Below are 20,377 nucleotides of genomic sequence, written 5' to 3' on the forward strand. Positions count from 1 at the left end.
CGTTTTATCAAAGTCCAATTTTAACGTGTCTTTGTGATCTCTAGGTACTGCCTTGTGCACCAAAGATACTTCGTTGACATTACTCAGTAGAACTGAAAGGTATTTTATCAGACTCAAGGTCAACATTTGAACATATTATTTCTTGTTCCAGATTTTACACTGTGAGCATTTTTATTGTTTCAATATCTTAATAATATAATATAATAACAATAATAAATAATTCCAAAGAAAACTTAGAGTTTACACACCTTGCAAATGGTCTCCGAATCCCAGGGTACAATAGTCCTCAGGTCGATGACCTCACAGGATACGCCCAGTTTCTCCTGGGCTAACTGGGCGACCTCATGCATGACATGAACTTGGGTGCCCCATGCAAGCAGTGTGACATCACTTCCTGTTTTTAGTGAATTCAATTCAAATCAATTGGGTTAAATTTATTAGAAACATCGCATTCAAAAACATGAACACTGTTTTACAGGGTGCATCCACGATAACAAACACAACATTTTAAAAATAGAATGGACTTCATACTGATATCTACAACCATCCTAAAACAACTACAAGGGAAACGGCCCCCCCCAAAAAAAAGTGTTGGGGCCAGGGGTTTCCTTAGAAGATGTTTGTTATTTGAGCACATAGAATGGCAATCTATAATGATATTATAGTTAATGCAGACTAGTCAATTATAATCATTAAAACACACAGTGGATACAATTGAATGGTCAGACAGCATTCACACTTCATACAGCTTTGGACTTCCTGATAAATATTTCATTAAATTTGTATAACAAAAAATTTGTGAGAAAAATTTGATATTAAAACTTACCTTCGACTATTACTTCTGCCTGTTCCAGCGGCAACATGTAATCCTGAACTGGTACTTGCTCCACTGCAACCAATGAAACAAAAACAAAATGGACAAAACAGTTGTGGAAGTGTCGTTGCCGAGCGGTTAAGAGCACCAAATTCAAACTCTGGTGTTGACCAGTAACCTTATTCTGGTAAGCATAATTTTTTCCATGCAGCATGGATAATGAAATTGGGTACAGAGCCCAATTTCATAGAGTTGCTCAAGCAGAACAATTTTGCTTAATAATTTTCTGCTAAGCAAAAATCAGGGGTTTCCCTTAACTTTTTTTTTCAATCGCCCGCCGGGCGAGTCAACCACAATTCTCGATCGCTCGCAGGTTTTTTCACTAGCCCGCATGTATTTATACACAAAATAAAAAAATAAAAAAAATAAAAAAATTAAGCCCTTAAAATTGCTTTTTTTTGGAGGATTTTATATCCGAGTGTTTACCTTAAACTATCCCTTTTCCATCAACAACAACTTTAATGACTTCATGGTTAGGGGGTCGGTTGATTTGAACATGTTCTGAACTCCGTTTGCAACAAAATCTTCATGAATCAACGATCAGTCAACAACGCACATCGAGAAATAACTCAATGAACTTTGCCTCGCAACGCCCTCTGTTGGCAAAAGTTGTCCATGTTATTGGAATTCTTCCAAGGCTGTACATTGTGCACAGTCTGCAGGCATTATGCACAACCCGCGGCAATTATTTACTCCGTTCGCGAACATGTACTGCATTGAAGTCTAGTCAAGAACATCATGAATATGGAATTATCAACAGCCATCAACGGCCAATCACAGCGTGCAGAGTGTTGGTTAGAATGGACTTTGGACAACTGTGTGTGTATTGTGTGTGTGCTGTGCATACTGCATGGACGTACCAGTGGGAGACCGTGTACATGTACTGTAAGGATACTCGGCACCATGTGGTTTGTGCATCGTGTTTTCAATTGATTGTACGTGTTTTCTGAAACGAACGACAGCAATTCCGGTCCCGATCACGGCAAAATTAAATCTAGCAAGTATCTAGAATTGTCAAACTTACTAGTTTAAAGCTTTAGTAAAAGTTTTCTGTGGGATTTTGCCACTGAACCCTCATTTATATGTGAAAAGGAACAATTATTTGACTCGCATTTGGCGATCGGGCGACCGCTAATTTCGAACCCTGAAAATCTGTAGACCAATGTAAATGGGAGACCAGTCTACACTGGAAATAGCATCAAATAAAATCATTGGGCCTGTAAGACCAATGCCTGTCTTTATCCTTGTTGATGAAGACAGGGGACCAGTCTACATCGGGCATAGCATCCAATGTAGATAGGGGACCAGTCTACACTGGACATAGCATCAAATAAAATCATTGGGCCTGTAAGACCAATGCCTGTCTTTATCCTTGTTGATGAAGACAGGGGACTAGACTAAATCGGGCATAGCATCCAATGTAGACAGAAGACCAGTCTACACTGGGCATAGCATCCAATGAAATCATTTGACCTGTAAGACCAATGCCCGTCTTTATCCGTATAAATAAAGACAGGGGACCAGACTACATCGAGCACAGCGTCCAATGTAGATAGGGGACCAGTCTACACTGGACATAGCATCCAATGAAGACGGGAGACCAGTCTCGACAAAGCATCCAATGTGGGTCATTTTCCAACTCACCTGCTGCTCTATACAGAACCTTGGGCTCAAAGAATATGCACGGATTCTTATCTCGTATACAAGACAGCAGCAGCCCCTTGGCTTGGATTGGACTTCTCGGAATAACCACCTGGAGCAAGAAAATCAGAGACGGCATGAGATTTGAAGACAGTTAATTTTTCTTGAACCAGAATGATCATTATGCTTCACATATTATAAACCCTGGGCACTGGGTCATTTATTTCATTTCTGGGGCCGATTTCACAAAGCAATAAAATTCATCGCCAGACAAATTGTCAGTATTACATTACCAAAGTGATTTGTATTGTAACATCACACTTTACTATTAATAGCAACTGAGATTTATTTGCAGTTAAAATCAATCTTAGCTCTTTGTGAAACCGGCACCTGAAACCATCTCAGCTCCCTGGGGAGTAAACAGCCTGTGCTGCCAAAGCGCAATCTCAGCTAAACCATTCAAAAGAACCATCTTTGCCCTCACAAGTACCCATTCTACCCCTGGCTGAAGAGAAGCAATTGTAGTCAAGTGTCTTGCTCAAATGACAAAAGCAGTCCTTATACAGGGTGTCTCAAAAAAAAGGTAATCCTACTTTAAAGGGTTTTTATGACCAGACTATTATGTTTACCAGCAGAAAGTATGGCATCATCTTAAAGCTGAAACCTTGTGCTTTCTAATGATACATTTGGTTACATTCTAGGGTCATGCATCAGCGAGCACCATTGTCTTGAAAATGGGGTGCAAAAATGCAGTTGGTTCTTATATATACCACTTTATCTACAAGCCTCTCAAAGCACTTATCGTCAGTTATTTCCAGACAGTGCCCAATTTTATAGAGTTGCTTAAGCGCAAAAACAGCTAAGCATAACACCAATAAGCTTACCATGCCAGGAGTAAGCTTACCAGACAAATGACCATGTCACACTATACAATATGAACTGGTATTCTGCTTATTGCTGTTCAGCAGTCAATTAATAAATAATATTTTCTGCTTGCGCAGCTCTATAAAATTGGGCCCTGTCTTGAAATAAATGACGATAAGAGATTTGAGACGCCTTTTAAAGGCAGTGGACACTATTGGTAATTACTCAAAACTTTTATTAGCGTAAAACCTTTCTTGGTGATGAGTAGGGAGAGGTTGATGGTATAAAACATTGTGAGAAATGGCTCCCTCTGAAGTGCCATAGTTTTCGAGAAAGAAGTAATTTTCCACAAATTTGATTTCGAGACCTCAAGTTTAGAACTTGAGGTCTCGAAATCAACCGTCTAAACGCACACAACTTCGTGTGACAAGGGTATTTTTTCTTTCATTATTATCTCGCAGGTTCAACGATCGATTGAGCTCAAATTTTCACAGGTTTGTTATTTTATGCATATGTTGAGATACACCAACTGTGAAGGCTAGTCTTTGACAATTACCAATAGTGTCCACTGCCTTTTAAGACAACCAGCTGGAATATATTTTTTCTTACTTTTGTCTGAGATCGTTAAAATCTTTTAAAAAAATAAGCAGGCGGCCGCTAAGAAGGAATCATGCGGGACCCTTAACGTGTTTTTGTATAAAATATGTATAGCCTAACTACACAGATATTGAAACCATATTATTTGAATCATACCTTTATACCGGGGACATGACCGAAGAACGCCTCCGGACACTGGGAGTGATACAGCGCCCCATGGCCAACAGCGCCCCATGGAGTCCGGATGGTAAGGCCTCCAACATCAAAGATGTTTCCGCATCGATACCGGAACTTTGCTGCCTCGTTAACAATCTGTGTATTATGGAGCAGCAAATATTAGTTGTACAATTTTAAGTACTGGCTGAGTTAGTCGGACTGTTTGCCTTCAAACCGTGTTATGTTTGTATATTATTATCATAACATTAATGACTAGTTCTTATACAGTGCATTTTACATTAATGGTATCAATGCGCTTCATATTAGGGCCCATCTTTAATCTTTATCAGCTAGCTCTCTAAGGAGTATACAGCCCCCCGGGCTGCCGTGGCACTCCGATGGCTTTTTCATACACAATATCAACCTCTACCCTCGTAGGTACCTATTTATACCCCTGGGTGAAGAAAAGCAATTACAATAAAGCATCTTGCTAGAGAACGCAAGCGTCATCACTAGGATTCGAACCCACACTCCAACAAATTGCAGGTACCCATTTATACCCCTGGGTGAAGAGAAGCAATTATAGTAAAGCATCTTCTTGCTTAACAACACAAGCGTCATGACTAGGATTCGAACCCATACTCCAACAACTTTACCACCAGAACTTGAATACGAGGCTCAAAACCACTCATCCAGAACACCCTACAATGGCTACCCTTAAGGCTTGGTCACACAGGCCCCGATAACGAGAACGAAAACGATAACGATAAAAATGCACGCCCTGGATTGGTTGAATGAGCGTGAGCGTTTTCTTCATGGAGCAATTCAACCAATCGCGAGCGTGCATTTTTATCGTTCTCGTTTTCATTCTCGTTATCGGGGCCTGTGTGACCGGGCCTTTATTCCTTACCTGGTCAAATGCTGGGTAGATATAGTCAGCAAACTGGATTTCCGCAATAGCAGTGGCTCCCACAGAGGCCATGCCGATGCCGAACCCCACTATTCCTTGCTCGCATAACGGAGTGTTAAAAACTCGATCCTTTCCTGTAAATCATAAGGAATGACACATTATAATTTGTGTTTATTACCTTAACACAAAGGTGTATTAAGGGATTTGGGTTTTTTGTAAGACACAAAAATCATAGACTAACATCAAACTTACGCAGTTTGAAAATAATGATGGCAGAAAGCAATGAAAGAAATGAGTAAAACAAGTCAAAATAATAATTTTAGCGTGTAAAAACATATTAACCAGTTATGGTAAAATGCCATACTGGTAAACAAGTTTTCTGGTAAATAGGTTTTACATGCTAAAATTCAGACAACAATTATTTTTTGTGACATAGTTTTACTCATTCCTAAAAAGCTACATACAGCACCTCACCAAGTAATATTTTAAAGGAATCTTTCTACAATTATCATCTTCACACCGTATATAAAGTTTAATGTAAATCTTTGGACATCATGTTTTGTGTCCTACAAAAAAGCCCCAAATTTCCCAAACACTGCAGTCCTTTTCCCAATTTCTGTGAACAAATTTGATGACCAACTGAGCCCAAATTTTCACAGGTTTGTTTATTTATGCAGGGATACAGCAAGTGAGAATACTGGGGTCGATTTCACAAAGAGTTAGGACCAGTCCTAACTTAGGACTAGTCCTAGGAGATATACAAATTACATGGATAGTCCTAAGTTAGGACGAGTAACTGGTCCTAACTCGAGATAAGACTAGTCCTATTACTCTTTGTGAAATCCACCCCTGGTCTTAAACCATTATCAAACGTGTCCAGTTCCTTGAACGCAAATCAAACAACAAGCAAAAAGGACTAAAACAGAATAAGCAAAACACATTCATGAGTGACTATGGAACACCCTCCCCATCACAATACAGACAACAATTTCGCTATATACTTATAAATAAATAAAAATATATAAAAAAAACACTGAAGGGCCAGTAAGGGATTAGAATTAGAATTAGAATTAGAATTATTTATTCAGCCAACGTTAAAAAGTTAAAAACCTATAACATCGGAAATTGTAGTGTACCTCGAGCTCTCTAGATTTAACAATCACAAAATACATTTAAAAATATTACGAAGAAAATACAAAAATAAAAATATATACAAATATAATATAGGCTACAATGAGCAGAAAACAAACTAGTTATCAGTGTATAGGTAAAAACCAAAATTAATATTCTTTATCCCCGATGCAAATTTAACATCTCTTAAACTAGTTATCATTAAAAGCATGAACAGCATGAGGATAAAAACTATCCACGAACAGCTTATTACCTTTAAAAATGCTTTAAGACGCCCTTAGAATGGAGGAATTTGAAATAATCAGCTGCTGGGTGAAAATCGTCCTGCATTATGGACCTAGTACGTTTACACATTCTGTCATAATAGATTGATTCAAGTGATGGCAGGCTAGCACCGATAATCCTCTCTGCTGATCGTACAACAGAATTCAGCTTGCGAAGATCACTGGCAGAAACACGACCAAACCAAACAACGATGGATGAACAAAGGATGCTTTCAATTATAGCCCGGTAAAAATTTACTAAAACACACTAACGAACACCAAATGAGTTCAGTTTACGTAAAAAGAATAAACGTTGACGGGCCTTTTTCAGAATTTCATGGCAATTAGTGTTCCAAGTAAGGTCATTGGCAAAGTGAGTACCGAGTAGTTTAAAACCACATACTTGTTCTACGACATTGTCATGGATATAAACAGGCTCTTTAGTGTTCTTATGTTTCCTACGGAAGTCCACAATCAACTCCTTTGTTTTGTCTATATTAATATAAGATTGTTTTCCTCGCACCATTTAACAACAGAAGTAATCTGAGCACGATAAGCACTTTCATCAACATTTTGAATTAAACAAATTAGACTAGTATCATCTGCAAACTTAATGACAAGCGAATTGGGTTTGGTTGCTTAACAATCATGGGTATACAATGAATAAAAGTGTTAAACTCACCATACTTATCGGCAAGACCCACAGTGCATCTGAACACACCACCGAATGCCACATCTTCCCCAAAGATAACTTGAAAAAAAAGGAACAAAATACAAAATAACGATTAAAATTCTGAAACAATGTTACTTGAGACCTGGGCCAAATTTTATCTCTCTGCTTACTGCCAAATTCTGTGCTTTTAATCCCCATTCTTCGCTTATTATGCAAGCGTCAAATTGTTTGCGCTAGTTGTGTAAGCGAAGAATGCCTTGTAAAAGGGAGTACGCAAACACACACAAGCAATAATAATGAAAGTTAATAATATACACATATTGACTGGCAACGAGGTAACTAGTATTATACGTCTATTCCCACGAGGGACTTTGAGTGACCAGAAAAGCGACCTATTTCCCCGAGGCCGAAGGCCGAGGGAAATAGGCTCCTCTTCTGGTCACTCACAGGCCCGAGGGGGAATAGACGTATAATACTAGTTACCTCGTTGCCAGTCAATATGTGTTTTATAACACAGCTCGGTCTTAAATGACAAAATAAGAACAAAAAAGGGAATTTTGCAGTTGTTGTTCACGGTTCAAGTCAAGAGAGGGCGCTGTTATCGCGGGCACTATGTTGAAAGACTATTGCCCGCTCTTGTGCTATTCCCGCAAAACATGCGTGCGATCACTAGCCTATATTAGTTCATCCCACGTGACCGTGCTTCAGCCAACCAGAATACAGAACAAGCAAGAGGTGTGTTATAATGAAATTTAATGAACCTACTCAACTAGTCGCGCCTCAAATAATCGCGACTTTGACACTAGTCGCAACTATAATTTTAGTTTCCCAATATGCATTGCGATATGTTTGCCACAGCCGCAATAAAGTAAAGTTTGCGCTGAAAGGATTGAGGGATTGTGTCATTGATGTCTGATTGTGTTTCCCTAAATTATGTTGTCGTGAATAGTCGTGAGCGACACAATCGGTTCATCAAACAGGTAGTCACGACTATTCTTGTTGTAGTCGTGGTGGCTCAAGCTTGCGATCAGCTCAGCTTCTGACAAAACACGCCTAACCGAACACCCAACCATCAGAACACTCTCATCTGCTCACAACCGGACTTCTCCTTTAATGCTCCGCAAATATGGAACAACCTCCAAGTACGCATCAGAAATTGTAACTCTTTGACACATTGTTCAAAAAATCTCACAAAACTCACTTGTTGTAGTAATAGTTCCATTGTTTTTGCTCTTTTCAGCGCTTTGATCTTGATGTAAAGGCGCTTTACAAATATTTAGTGTAGTTGAAAAACGGTAGTCACAACTCGACTGAGCAATGATTAGTCGCTACTACGACGCTAGCTGCACTAGTCTCGTTTGAGGCCTAATTACTTACCTGCTGTGGAGTCTGTGCCAAGTGCGATATCCATGGCATTGGTAAGCGACTGGAATAGATTCATCTTTGTGGTTTCACCTGAATATCAAGAGACGATTTATGAAGTTAATTTAGACTGGGGCGCACTGACTGAAATCAAATAGATTCAGGGACTATACGGGATTTGAGACCGTGGCAGTGCATGGTCAGGCTATAGAAATTGGGGATCAAGGCCCTGGGGGGAACATTTTATTCCAAGCTCTTAAAGGCAGTGGACACTATTGGTAATTGTCAAAGACTAGCCTTCACAGTTGGTGTATCTCAACATATGCATAAAATAAAGAACCTGTGAAAATTTGAGCTCAATCGGTCATCAAAGTTGCGAGATAATAATGAAAGAAGAAAACACCCTTGTCTCACGAAGTTGTGTGCGTTTAGATGGTTGATTTGGAGACCTCAAGTTCTAAATCTAAGGTCTCGAAATCAAATTCGTGGAAAATTACTCCTTTCTCCAAAACTATGGCACTTCAGAGGGAGCTGTTTCTCACGATGTTTTATACCACCAACCTCTCCCATTACTTGTCACCAAGAAAGGTTTTATGCTAATAATTATTTTGAGTAATTACCAATAGTGTCCACTGCCTTTAACCTCTATTTTTAGGGTAAACATTTGAGAACCATTACTACAAAGTACAATGTCGCCCCCCCCCCCCCCTAACAGCAAAGTTGCCCCTCACAGCATAGACAAACTTTCATTATCATAAGGGATAACTTTCCGTATGGCGCCACCACTTTTTCACTCATTTTATAATTTTTACAAAAAGGAATCTCATGTTTTAGGTAAATTAATTAGCTACTATTATCGTAGGAGGTCCTGTTTTCGAGGTGTCCCTAAAATCGTGGCAAATCTTTTACCTCTCTGTGCGCAATGTAAACAGTCCCTAGATAAAAATTGTGTGGTTTTATTTGCCAAGCAAAGAGTCTCCTCTCCCTTGACCAAAACTTAGAAACACGTAAGGCTCCACTGGTCATTTGCACTTGTAAATGCAAAAAGTTTGGTATTTTAGGCATTTCTACAAGGTTCAAAAACATGTCATAATGTTGAGGCCATATAAAAATATTTGCCCACCGAAAAAGTTTCATCAAACACTATTTCAATTCACAATTCATGATGATCAAAATCATGTGACTGAATGTTTTGCTGAGCATTCTGGAAAAAAATACCAAGGCTTAAAGAAGCCATGTGCCTTAGGCCTATATATCATTTTATAATATTTTTGGAGATTTTTATTTTTTAACCCTCATATCAATATTATTATTAATATTAAAATTTAAACATCAGCTTGTTGATTCAATTATCACTGTTTATTTATACGCTATATTTTTTTTTTTTTTTGCAAGTTACCATGGTAATTTTTAAAATTTAATAAAAAAATATTTTGAATAAAATGAAGGCAACTGCTGGCTATAGAGTCATACACAGAGTCTCAAAGAACACTTGTAGCATAGAGTAAGGACATGCTTGTAGTCACTGCAGATGTTTCTTCCATGTATGGCTTCACCGGGAAACCATACTTTCTTGTTTGCCGTGAAAACAGGGAAAATTCAAAACAAATGGGGCCAGTTGAAGTCATCCAAGATCGGTGTGTGGTGTGAACATTTCAATGTCCATCAAGTTTTAATATATGTTTGCATACTTCTTATTAACAAATGAAGATAATTAAGGCATCGGTTGATATATGGCATCATTATTTTTTTCCCAATTCAAAGAAAAAGGCATAATAGCGTGAAAACTGGTAAGCGGAGGATATATTGGATAACTTTCCGTATGGCGCCACCACTTTTTCACTCATTTTTACAAAAAGGGATATGTCAATCACGTAAACTTAAAACTAGATACTATATTATTTTATTTCGAATGAAAAAGTGGTGGCGTCATACGGAGCAGGGAAGTATACGGAGTGGATTGGAAGGAAAATGGAATTCTTTGTAATTACTAATTGAATGGAAAGGCAAAATCGATAAAAACTTTACCCAGTGATTCTGGCGGTGAGTCCGGTACGAACTTCCACGCTGATGCATGTCTACAAATTTGAAGATTTCCCTGACGAACAGGATTCCTCGATACAGTGCTTTTACGCCACGATTGGCTGCAAAGCTTGCCAAATTTGTTTAATGTTGTTCGGAGTGAAGCCATTTTTGCCGAAAAATGAAATACACGTCTCTCTCTCTGAAGAAAAAATCCCTGCAACTCTTGAGGGCGCTCTGTAAAAACGCACACAGTGATAAAAGTGGGAGCTTGGAGGATCGAAAGGTGGCGCATTGCTATTACAGCAGGCGGCGGCCCTGTTTTGGTTCAAGGTTCATTTTATTTCCACAGTATCAACAAATAAAAGAGAATACGATACAGTTAAGATATATCTAGATGAAAATAAATATGATATCGCAGAGGGATCCATTTAAGAGGAAGAAGAGCTTGTGGGGCAATGGTCCCTAAAAATTATGCGTAGGCTTAGGATGCCAAGTCTCCCTTTTGTTTGAAGCGGGAGATAAAGCCATTTTCCAAAAAACATAAGGGTGCTCGTTCCGATTCTGAGCACATAAAAAAATGTGGATTTGTGATAGTTGAAAATGGAATAAAAAAGGGACTTTGTTGAACTTCATGGTGGAGAAGGAGTCGGCCTAGAAAAAGGATGCGGGCCGGTTTGCATTATTATAAAAATAATTTAAAAATATTAATGTGTTTGTTTGTTTTGTTTGTTTGTTTGTTTGTTTGTTTGTTTGTTTGTTTGTTTGTTTGTTTGTTTGTTTGTTTGTTTGTTTGTTTGTTTGTTTGTTTGTTTGTTTGTTTGTTTGTTTGTTTGTTTGTTTGTTTGTTTGTTTGTTTGTTTGTTTGTTTGTTTGTTTGTTTGTTTGTTTGTTTGTTTGTTTGTTTGTTTGTTTGTTTGTTTGTTTGTTTGTTTGTTTGTTTGTTTGTTTGTTTGTTTGTTTGTTTGTTTGTTTGTTTGTTTGTTTGTTTGTTTGTTTGTTTGTTTGTTTGTTTGTTTGTTTGTTTGTTTGTTTGTTTGTTTGTTTGTTTTTGGAGGGGGGGGGCTTAAGTTAATGGCAACAAATTTTACAAACATTTAGTGAAGCCTACATGCATCAGCTTTCGATAGATTATGAGAAACATTTCATGTCGTTGTCTGGTTATGTTGATACAAAATATCGGTTGTAAACCCCATCAACAAAATAAATCTGGGAATTAGCGTTACTGCTGTAATGCTTCTCGGTTGTGTATTCCAAGTATCTTTCTGCATGCTTGACAATATTTTCGCTTCGGATTGTCGGCGATATCTAAAACGCGACCTGACCATCTTTTGAAATGAATTTGTCAAAGGGTAATGTTATTGTACACAACTCTAGGCCTAGTCTTTGTGCAAGACGTTTCTCGTTTTCCTTTCACGCACACCGCGGCCAATTCACCAGCAGCGACCGCACCGACTCACCTGACTTAGTCCACCCACCGCCCTTGGTCTTGCACCACAACTCTAGGCCTAGTCTTTGTGCAAGACGTTTCTCGTTTTCCTTTCACGCACACCGCGGCCAATTCACCAGCAGCGACCGCACCGACTCACCTGACTTAGTCCACCCACCGCCCTTGGTCTTGCACCAAGACTACTCTAAGCCCTACGTTAATAAAAAGTTATATAAGAGCCTACAGCAAAAAAACAACTTAAAGACACTATAGACACTATTGGTAATTGTCAAAGACCAGTCTTCTCACTTGGTGTATCTCAACATAATATGCACAAAACAAACCTGTGAAAATTTGAGCTCAATTGGTCGTCGAAGTTGCGAGATAACTATGAAAGAAAAAACACCCTTGTCACACGAAGTTATGTGCTTTCAGATGCTTGATTTCGAGACCTCAAATTCTAAATCTGAGGTCTCGAAATCAAATTCGTGGAGAATTACTTCTTTCTCGAAAACTACGTCACTTCAGAGGGAGCCGTTTCTTACAATGTTTTATACTATCAACCTCTCCCCATTACTCGTTACCAAGTGAGGTTTTATGCTAAAAATTATTTTGAGTTATAACCAATAGTGTACACTGCCTTTAACGGTTCCAAAAACCCAAGGTATGCCTGTTGTACCTTGCCTTTCAAGAATAACCTGTTATAACGACACAAATCTCAAACATGCGCCTTTTCATTTTTGTTCCCAATTCCATCTCTGAAAATGGCCTATTTTTATCAACAAGAGGCTTAGGGTAAATGTTTATTTTCCAGGGCGTTGCCACGTATCGTCTTGCCAGGCCTCGAGCTCTCCAATCCTTGTCTTTTCAATGGGTGAAACGAGGTGGAAACATTGAAGGGAAAGACCGTTTCGTTGCCATGGTAATATCTTACCAGCGTCTATTAACCGATCAATATTGTTAGACGCCGCACGCATGCAAGTGCAATTTGCAGTAGATCCATGGCTGACACTGTTGGTCAATTATTTTTGCTACTGTGTGACTAACAGTGAGGCAGCACGGTGTATTTGTCATTGTTCTCTCCCCTCCTCACTCAACCTCCTTTTCAATTGTTGTCAGGTAAACATGAAGCCTACTTTAAAGGCAGTTGACACTATTGGTAATTACTCAAAATAATTATTAGCATAAAACCTTTCTTGGTGACGAGTAATGGGGAGAGGTTGATGGTATAAAACATTGTGAGAAACGGTTCCCTCTGAAGTGCCATAGTTTTCGAGAAAGGAGTAATTTTCCACGAATTTGATTTCGAGACCTTAGATTTAGAACTTGAGGTCTCGAAATCAAGCATCTAAATGCAGACAACTTCGTGTGACAAGGGTTTTTTTTTTCTTTCATAGTTATCTCGCAACTCCGACAACCAATCAAGCTTAAACTTTCACAGGTTTGTTATTTTATGCATATGTTGAGATACACCAACTATGAAGACTAGTCTTTGACAATTACCAATAGTGTCCACTGTCTTTAAATTAGTGGCAGGCAGTTGAATGTTTGGTTATTAGAAACCTACGGCAGCTACAATATAAAGCATATTTTTGAGAAACATTTCACTTCGAAGTCATGATGTCCTTATGTAAAAGAATTTGAATCTGCGAGCGGCGGTACCAACGGTTCTCAGGTTGGGCATTCATAAGGGATTATTCTTCATCGTCATGAGCGTAATAATCGCCCCGGTTTCTCACTTGTAATTATAGGCCTATATCAGGATTAAAACAATCGAACAATTCCATAAACCCAAAGGTATACTTTGCCCTTTAAAGGCAGTGGACACTATGGGTAATTATTCAAAATAAGAATTAGCATAAAACCTTACTTGGTAACGAGTAATGGGGAGAGGTTGATGGTATAAAACATTGTGAGAAACGGCTCCCTCTGAAGTGACGTAGTTTTCGAGAAAGAAGTAATTTTCCACGAATTTGATTTCGAGACCTCAAGTTTAGAATTTGAGGTCTCGAAATGAAGCATCTGAAATCACACAACTTCGTGTGACAAGGGCGTTTTTTTCTTTCATAGTTATCTCGCAACTCCGAGGTGTGTTATTTTATGCATTTGTTGAGATACACCAAGTGAGAAGACTGGTCTTTGACAATTACCAATAGTGTCCAGAGCCTTTAAATTTGTTCAAACGCAATTACAGGGCGCTGCCTCTGAATTATGAAACTGCATTGATGACATAATTATATAACGGTTGATGTCCATTCATGGCCACCATAATATCATATTAATAGTCATCGGTCAGTCTATAAATAGACGTCTCCTAGTGTAACGTAAACAACCCAAGGTTGAGAAACTACGGGAATTACGCAAAGCTGAAACAGACACAGATGCTCGAATAGTCAACTTTGGTTTAACCCATATTATATACACAGATGTGAACTGGGCCCAATTTCATAGCTCTGCTTACCGTAAGCAAAGAATCGGCGCTTACGGAATCAGGTAATTCTGTGCTTATGGCAAGCGTATTTCACGAAGCGGGGAATGATTGCTTCTGCGCGTGCATACTCCACGTTACATAGGCATTCTAACGCTGACAAAGGCTAGAGCAGAAATTCGGCGCTTGCACGTAAGCGGGGAATCGTAACCGTAAGCTCAAAATTCGGCGGTAAGCTGAGCCATGAAATTGGGCCAGTATAAAACTCAGAAAAGGCTTTTTTTCCCGAGCTCTGTGAAGAAAAGTTCTCTAACAATACATAGAATCCCTGCATGATTGGTTATAAAGTTTCCCATTTTTCTGGCTTAATCCTTTGCTCCCTTTTTTCTATTAATGGATTTGTTTTTGTTTGCACTTGTTTATGCCTCTGAAGAAGGTCCAGTTTTGATCGAAAGCTGAGGCCATTACAACAATTATTTATTTCAAAAAAAAAACAGAATTTAATACCTGTTGCAAACAACTTACCAACCAAATGGACCGATGGTATAAAATGCAAAAAAGTACTTAATGGCCTAGGTTTCGACCCTAGCAGATTCTTTCTCGAAGGCTTATAAAGACATTGGACACTATTGGTAATTGTCAAAGACAAGTCTTCTCACTTGGTGTATCTCAACATTATGCATAAAACAACAAACCTGTGAAATTTTGAGCTCGACTGGTCGTCGGAGTTGCGAGTTAACTAAAGAAGAAAAAAACACCCTTGTCACACGAAGTTGTGTGCTTTCGATCAGATGCTTGATTTTGAGACCTGAAATTCTAAACTTGAGTTCTCGAAATCAAAGTCGTGGAGCCGTTTCTCACAGTGTTTTATACCATCAACAGCTCCCCATCTCGTTACCAAGTGAGGTTTTATGGTGATGATTATTTTGAGTAATTGCCAATAGTGTCCACATGAACAGGTAACTAAGCGAAACATAGGCAGTGAAGTGGGAATACGTGAATGGAGTCTAAGAAAGCATCCAGAAAAAAGCAAGGGGTAAACAATGAATAGGGAGGCAAAAGGTGGGGTTGAAGGGGAAAAATCGTCAGACTACAACGTAATGACTGCGAGACGCATCATATAATAATGGAAATATTGATATTTTAATTGATGCAAATTCTACGATAACTTATTAAGATGCATTGTCTCAGGCGCATTGACACTGATAATAGGCCATTTTCGAAACGACTGGCTTTGGCTTTGGATTCGGCTCAGGCTAGCTTGGCTCCTCGATTGTTTTGACAATATTGCGCGTGCTTATAGGCGCGCCCAGGGTGTCAGACGAGGACGGAGCCTGAAGCCGAATCCAAAGCCGATGCCATGGTTTCGAAAAAGGCCATGATTAATGTCAACAAAATCGACTACAACAAAGTAGTGTCATGTTTCCCGTATGTAAGCCTTTTCTGAGATATGGTGAACACCAAAGGAGGTGGGTACCGGTAATATAAAGAAATTTATTTTCCAAAATTAGCTCCGAGGTGTCCGCCATCTCAAAATGGCTTGCAATTTTTTCTTCTGTACATCAAAATTGCTGTACCCCCTAAGTCTGGGGTATTATGTACCAAAAGTGACAGCAAGGTGTCTCTCCTAGTTTCAAGGCTAGAAAATAGCTTCTAAAACTGAAAAACCAAGATCACTGTCCGGTCGTGAGCTTATGGTTCGATATAAAGATCGCTGCCATCCATCGGGACTGTGATCCCAGAGTAAATTTCAAGCCCAAGTAAACCGTGCATCAAGTTTCGAAAGCATTGGGGCAAAAAAATTAACATACCGCGCTTATTACTACGTTTCTAAGCGCTATGGTGCTGATGTCCTTGAAAACTATAGTAAACCAGGGCAACAGGACCGAAGTACAAATATACAGATATAAACAAAATAAGCAAAACAAAAGCAGAAAACATGAAAAGGTTAAACAAACTAACAGAATTACCCGGACCAAAAAAACAATTTTGCAAACAATGACGTCATAACGACAGACAACATGGCGGCCTTGACAACCACACCATGACTGCACACTTCCATATCGACATCCCCCACAAAACACGGTATGTCCACGCCCTCCGTACACACCCCGTCTGGCACCTCATCCATACCAGCATCAATCCCACGATACACGGTACGGAAGTCCTCGTCGGTCGGTTCATTTAAGGCGCCAGGCTGCAAATTCACGTCATCAACGATAAATTGCCCACGCTCATACTTCAGGAAGATAATGTACTCATTCCCCTTATGCAGTGTTACAGAGACGCAATCAAATTTTTGCTCCACAATGGTGATATTGGCGAAAGTGACATTGTCGTGCTTTAGCCAACACTCCGGTTCTAGAGTATACACGCTCTCCTGGTCGCCCTGTAGTTGAATCTCGTCTGTGAGTACCGTACCGTAGACGACCAACTCCGCTTGGCGGGCTCGCTCCTCTAGGGAGATATCCTCCACCACCTCGCCTTCGACGGGACTGCAGGAAAGCACGCCCGTGTCTACCAACAAGGCTGCTATGATCAAAAGTCTACACGCTATCATAATGCTTTTAGAGGAGAACTGCTGAAGTTTGATATCTGTGAAAAGTAAAAGACAATATTTAGACGATCAACGGGGCGTCTCTTTCGGCGAAACGCTAGGATTAAAGGCAGTGGACATTATTGGTAATTGTCAAAGACTAGCCTTCACAGTTGCTGTATCTCAACATATGCATAAAATAACAAACCTGTGAAAATTTGGGCTCAATCGGTCATCGAATTTGCGAGATAATAATGAAAGAAAAAACACCCTTGTCACACGAAGATGTGTGCGTTTAGATAGTTGATTTCGAGACCTCAAGTTCTAAACTTGAGGTCTCGAAATCAAATTCGTGGAAATTACTTCTTTCTCATAAACTATAGCACTTCAGAGGGAGCCATTTCTCACAATGTTTTATACCATCAACCTCTCCCCATTACTCGTCACCAAGAAAGGTTTTACGCTAATAATTATTTTGAGTAATTACCAATAGTGTCCACTGCCTTTAATCCTAACTCGAGTTAGGACGAGTAACCCGTTTCAAATTAGGATGTGTTTAAAGCCTTCATACGTCGTTGGATATTCTAAATCTGAGGTCTCGAAATCAAACTCGTTTTCACATTTCACAATGTTTTATACTATCAACCTCTCCCCGATCAGACCTACTCGCAATCAAGAAAGGTTTTATGATAATAATTATTTTGAGTAATTACCAATAGTGTCCACTGCCTTTAAAGACACTGGGCAATTCTGGTAACTGTCAAAGACCAGTCTTCTCACTTGGTGAATCTCAACATATGCACAAATTAACAAACCTGTGAAAAGTTGAACTCAACTGGTCGTCGAAGTTGCGAGGTATAAGTTGTGTGCTTTCACATGATTGCTTTCGATACATCAAAATCTAATTACGACGCCTCGAAACCAAATTTTAATATTCGTTTTAGTGAAAAGTTACTTCTCACAATGTTTTATACTATCAACAGCTCTCCTTTGATCACCAACAAGTAACTTTTTATGCTTACAGTTATTTTAAGTCATAGCAGCTAAGCACACCAACATTGTATAAGGTTACCAGCCAAACTCGGCGCATGTACCATTTATGACTATTTTCCATGGTCAGTTGCTGCTACGCGGAAATGTGTCAAGAAATATTTTCTGCTTTGAGCAGCTCAAATTTGACCATGTATCAGTCAATCAGTCTAGATTGACGTGTATCAGCTTCAATCCCATCGTGTGTGTACAGAGCATAGAGCGCTTTTCAAGGTGAGTGCAAGTTGATTTCTAAAATGGCAGACTAACCGTGAACATAACAATGCAGAATGACTGCAGTGCACGGGATCTAAACTGCGCCAATAAAGTATCTAAACACTTACAAATAGTCAGATTTATCGGAACCTGAATTAGTATGCCAAAGAATAATTATTCATTTCTATTCACCGTTAATTTCTGCACATTTTGACACATCTTGTGTTGCACTATGATGTTGTTTGGTGGATTTATGGACACTTGAGTGGCTTAAGGTCGAATTTCAAAAGTTGCAAAAGCCCCTATTCACCCCAATTCGATCCAGAAGGGAACTCACACAAGCCTCACACACAGACAAAATCAAGACAAAAGACACAAACTCGTTTCGTTTACTTGACCATGAAATTTATGGCCGTATCTTTAACTATAAAACTGCTGATATCCTGTCCTCAATACTTGGTGTGTCCTCCATCACTGTTAACGGCAATGAGTCGTCTTCTCATACTCCAAACGAGACATCTGATCTGTCCCTGGTCAATCCCCTGCCATTTCCAGATCAGGATGCGTCGCAATCCCTCGAGAGTGGTGTCAGGCTTGATGGACTTGTTCACTTTCTTCTGCTGCAGAAGTCACACTCGGGCGGCCACTCCTTGGCAGGTTGTCCACATTTCCCTGAGCTTGGTAGCCATTCCACCATTTTACTGACCGTCGCTGGTGACGTTCCAACTTGATGAGCTGCAGCTCGAATCGACATACCGGCTTCTATCAAACCAACGATCCGTCCTCTTTCCTGTTTGGTCAGTTGGGCCATCTTTCCTGTTATCTTGAAACACCTTTCCCCGTCTTACCATAATCAGGGATTCTGGCTCTTAACCCATTTTGTTGTATGCCTCCCATCTTTGACCCCTTTGCTTGGTTACTGACAATTATTGCTGATGTTCATCGCAACCGATTTATCCAAAACGCGACAAACAAATCTTTTATAAAGGGCGGGCAAAAGAAACGCTGATCTTACTCGTCACAATACAACGATTAAGCTTGAATGGGGGCTTTTGCAACTTTTGAAATTCGACCTTAAGCCACTCAAGTGCCCATAAATCCACCAAACAACATCGTAGCGCAACATAAGATGTGTCAAAATGTGCAGAAATTAACGGTGAATAGAAATGAATAATTATTTTTTGGCATACTATTTCAGGTTCCGATATATCTGACCATTTGTAAGTGTTTAGATACTTTATTGGCGCAGTTTATTATAACTATTCACCAGGTATAGATGTGGCACTATACGTGGATATTTAGAGGCAAACCGTCATAGTCTTAACACCCACAGCGTGCAAAAATGAAATTTCATGGAGCAAGAACAAAATGACGGCTATACTTACACAGAATTATACACACGGCACCGGTATGCAATGGTTGTTCTGAACGATCTCAAGCACTGCATGCAGACGAACTTATTGCTTCAGGATGACTAAGAGTTATGCACGGGAAACTGACTGATAATCAGCTTGTTATAGCCACACTCTGGTTGAATTGTTGCACACTCTATAATAACTTAAATTACATCAAAACTTGTTTAGTTACTCAAAATCAATGATGACCTAATTGTACCATTCGGTACCGGTCGCCACAGCATGCAAAATGCAAGCATCACACGCTCCAGTTACATTCAGCGAAGCGTAATGTCAGTGGAGCGAAGCTCAATGTCAGTAGACATTGTCAACTCTAGTATAATAACTTAAAGATGCTATGTCAGATTTTAGGCCCCAAACATTAAAAAATATATTTTTTTTAGAGTGAATGGTATTTCAAAGAGTATCACCCGCTCTAACGAAATTCTTTTTAACTTTTACTTTTAATGGTCAGGAACCATGACAAAAAAATAAAACGTTTCTTATAAAACACATAAGAATTGGTCACGTGATATGTTGTCGGGATCAAAAACTAATTTTGAGCACATCACTTCACTGCTACTAATAATTGGCGGACTTTTTCGAGCAATGACTCATATGAAAGCTTGTAACTTTCTCGACCCCCATCAAAATACCTATTGAATTTTAAATCCAAATTTTGGGGGCAAATCGGCCAAAAAACTGACATAGCATCTTTAAATTACATCAAAACATTTTTAGTTTCTCAAAATCAATGATGACCTAGTTGTTCCATTCGGTACCGGTCGCCACAGCAAGCATCACATGCTCCAGTTACATTCAGCTCAGTGGCTATTGTCAACGGCAACTTTC

The 20,377-nt window shown here is 39.3% G+C and overlaps 3 protein-coding genes across 3 annotated transcripts in view; 1 reads left to right on the top strand and 2 right to left on the bottom strand.

Moving 5' to 3' along the window:
* Positions 1–3,921, top strand: part of LOC139947063 (terminal nucleotidyltransferase 5C-like) — a 104,746-nt gene extending 100,825 nt beyond the window's left edge. The window contains exon 2 of the transcript XR_011787310.1: positions 3,874–3,921. The gene's annotated coding sequence lies outside the window, so the exon portion shown is untranslated. The remainder of the gene's footprint in view (positions 1–3,873) is intronic.
* The window catches only part of LOC139947064 (2-oxoisovalerate dehydrogenase subunit beta, mitochondrial-like), a 64,276-nt gene extending 53,593 nt beyond the window's left edge, over positions 1–10,683 (bottom strand). Inside the window, exons 1-8 of the mRNA XM_071944889.1 lie at positions 10,500–10,683; positions 8,487–8,564; positions 7,119–7,187; positions 5,043–5,176; positions 4,133–4,288; positions 2,519–2,627; positions 827–889; positions 249–394 (exon numbers count right to left, since the gene is read on the bottom strand). Of these exons, the coding sequence (XP_071800990.1) occupies positions 249–394; positions 827–889; positions 2,519–2,627; positions 4,133–4,288; positions 5,043–5,176; positions 7,119–7,187; positions 8,487–8,564; positions 10,500–10,662 (918 nt within the window). The 5' untranslated portion in view covers positions 10,663–10,683. The remainder of the gene's footprint in view (positions 1–248; positions 395–826; positions 890–2,518; positions 2,628–4,132; positions 4,289–5,042; positions 5,177–7,118; positions 7,188–8,486; positions 8,565–10,499) is intronic.
* Positions 10,684–15,518: 4,835 nt separating this feature from the next.
* Positions 15,519–19,762, bottom strand: LOC139947207 (uncharacterized). The gene is made up of 2 exons (XM_071945075.1): positions 19,517–19,762; positions 15,519–16,945 (listed from the first exon to the last, which is right to left on the bottom strand). Exon 2 carries the CDS (start codon positions 16,908–16,910, stop codon positions 16,317–16,319), a length of 594 nt encoding a protein of 197 aa, XP_071801176.1. The 5' UTR covers positions 16,911–16,945; positions 19,517–19,762; the 3' UTR covers positions 15,519–16,316.
* Positions 19,763–20,377: the final 615 nt, after the last annotated feature.

This window comes from Asterias amurensis, chromosome 14 (genome assembly GCF_032118995.1).
Source record: "Asterias amurensis chromosome 14, ASM3211899v1".
NCBI classification, from domain to species: Eukaryota; Metazoa; Echinodermata; class Asteroidea; order Forcipulatida; family Asteriidae; genus Asterias; species Asterias amurensis.